This window comes from Octopus bimaculoides, chromosome 22, assembly GCF_001194135.2.
Source record: "Octopus bimaculoides isolate UCB-OBI-ISO-001 chromosome 22, ASM119413v2, whole genome shotgun sequence".
NCBI classification, from domain to species: Eukaryota; Metazoa; Mollusca; class Cephalopoda; order Octopoda; family Octopodidae; genus Octopus; species Octopus bimaculoides.
In genome coordinates this window covers 12,220,394-12,221,528 of record NC_069002.1, presented here as the reverse complement: position 1 = coordinate 12,221,528, position 1,135 = coordinate 12,220,394, and the positions used below count along the sequence as shown (strand labels likewise).

At 35.2% G+C, this 1,135-nt stretch overlaps 1 protein-coding gene across 1 annotated transcript in view; it reads left to right on the top strand.

Annotated features, from left to right (window-relative positions):
* The window catches only part of LOC106871140 (probable cyclin-dependent serine/threonine-protein kinase DDB_G0292550), a 149,180-nt gene extending 148,051 nt beyond the window's left edge, over positions 1 to 1,129 (top strand). The window contains exon 2 of the mRNA XM_014917492.2: positions 578 to 1,129. Within this exon, the coding sequence (XP_014772978.2) occupies positions 578 to 1,005 (428 nt within the window). The 3' untranslated portion in view covers positions 1,006 to 1,129. The remainder of the gene's footprint in view (positions 1 to 577) is intronic.
* Positions 1,130 to 1,135: the final 6 nt, after the last annotated feature.

Below are 1,135 nucleotides of genomic sequence, written 5' to 3'. Positions count from 1 at the left end.
ACACACACACACACACACACACACACACACACACAGAGGCTGAGCAGCACTGCTGTATACATTTCCTAATTGTATAGTTTCGGAATTCTAATGAAATACTCATTACGGCTTTTTTATTATTGTTGTTTTGTTTTTAGGATTTTAGAATGGGCATTTCTGAGATTTTTAAAAGGATATTTTGTTTCCAAAAGAATTTTTTGCCACTATACTAATATCTCTTGTACAATGGGTTGATTTTGCCTTATACGCTAGAGACGATTTTGTAATATCCAGAATATATTTTGAAGAGTACTCCTGTTCGGTGCGTCGCTAGATGATTATACAATTGCTTGTGTTCATATATATTTATATATACATATATGTATTTAGGACTTGTGAAATGTATACAATGCGTAATCAATGTTGTAACTGAATGTGTATTATAAAACAACTGTAAACACACAAAATTTAATCATTTTCGCCTTGAATTTTAATTGATTACCTCCACAATATGCACGTATTATCGTATTTATAATCATACTCACATCATGTCTTTTATACTGTTATAATCTAGCTTGCTTCTTCTTTGTCGTTTCAGGAGTCGGTAGTCCGCCTCGTCTTTCAGCACAGAAATGTACGCTTCGGAAGCACAAGACGAACCGCAAACCCAGAACTCCCTTCACAACCTCACAGTTGCTTGCACTCGAGCGAAAATTTAGAACTAAACAGTATTTATCAATTGCCGAACGTGCAGAATTTTCAGCCTCTTTGAATCTCACGGAAACTCAAGTGAAAATTTGGTTTCAAAATCGTCGAGCCAAGGCCAAAAGGTTACACGAAGCTGAGATTGAAAAACTGAAAATGGCTGCCAAGCCTATGCTTCCGCCAGCTTTGAGTATTACGTTCCCAGCTGCGGCGGCCCTTTATGGCAATCAGACAACAAGACCACAGCTTCTTCCTCAAACTCTGTTCCCGCCATTTGGATTTTATACCACGGGGCCTTCCACTATGATTTATCACCACTAGCAAAGGTGACCTTCGAACTGACTCGAAATAGACCAACATAAAGTAAATAAATTCATAATAATAATAATAATAATAATAATAATAATAATAATAATAATAATAATAATAATGATAATTATTATAATAATAT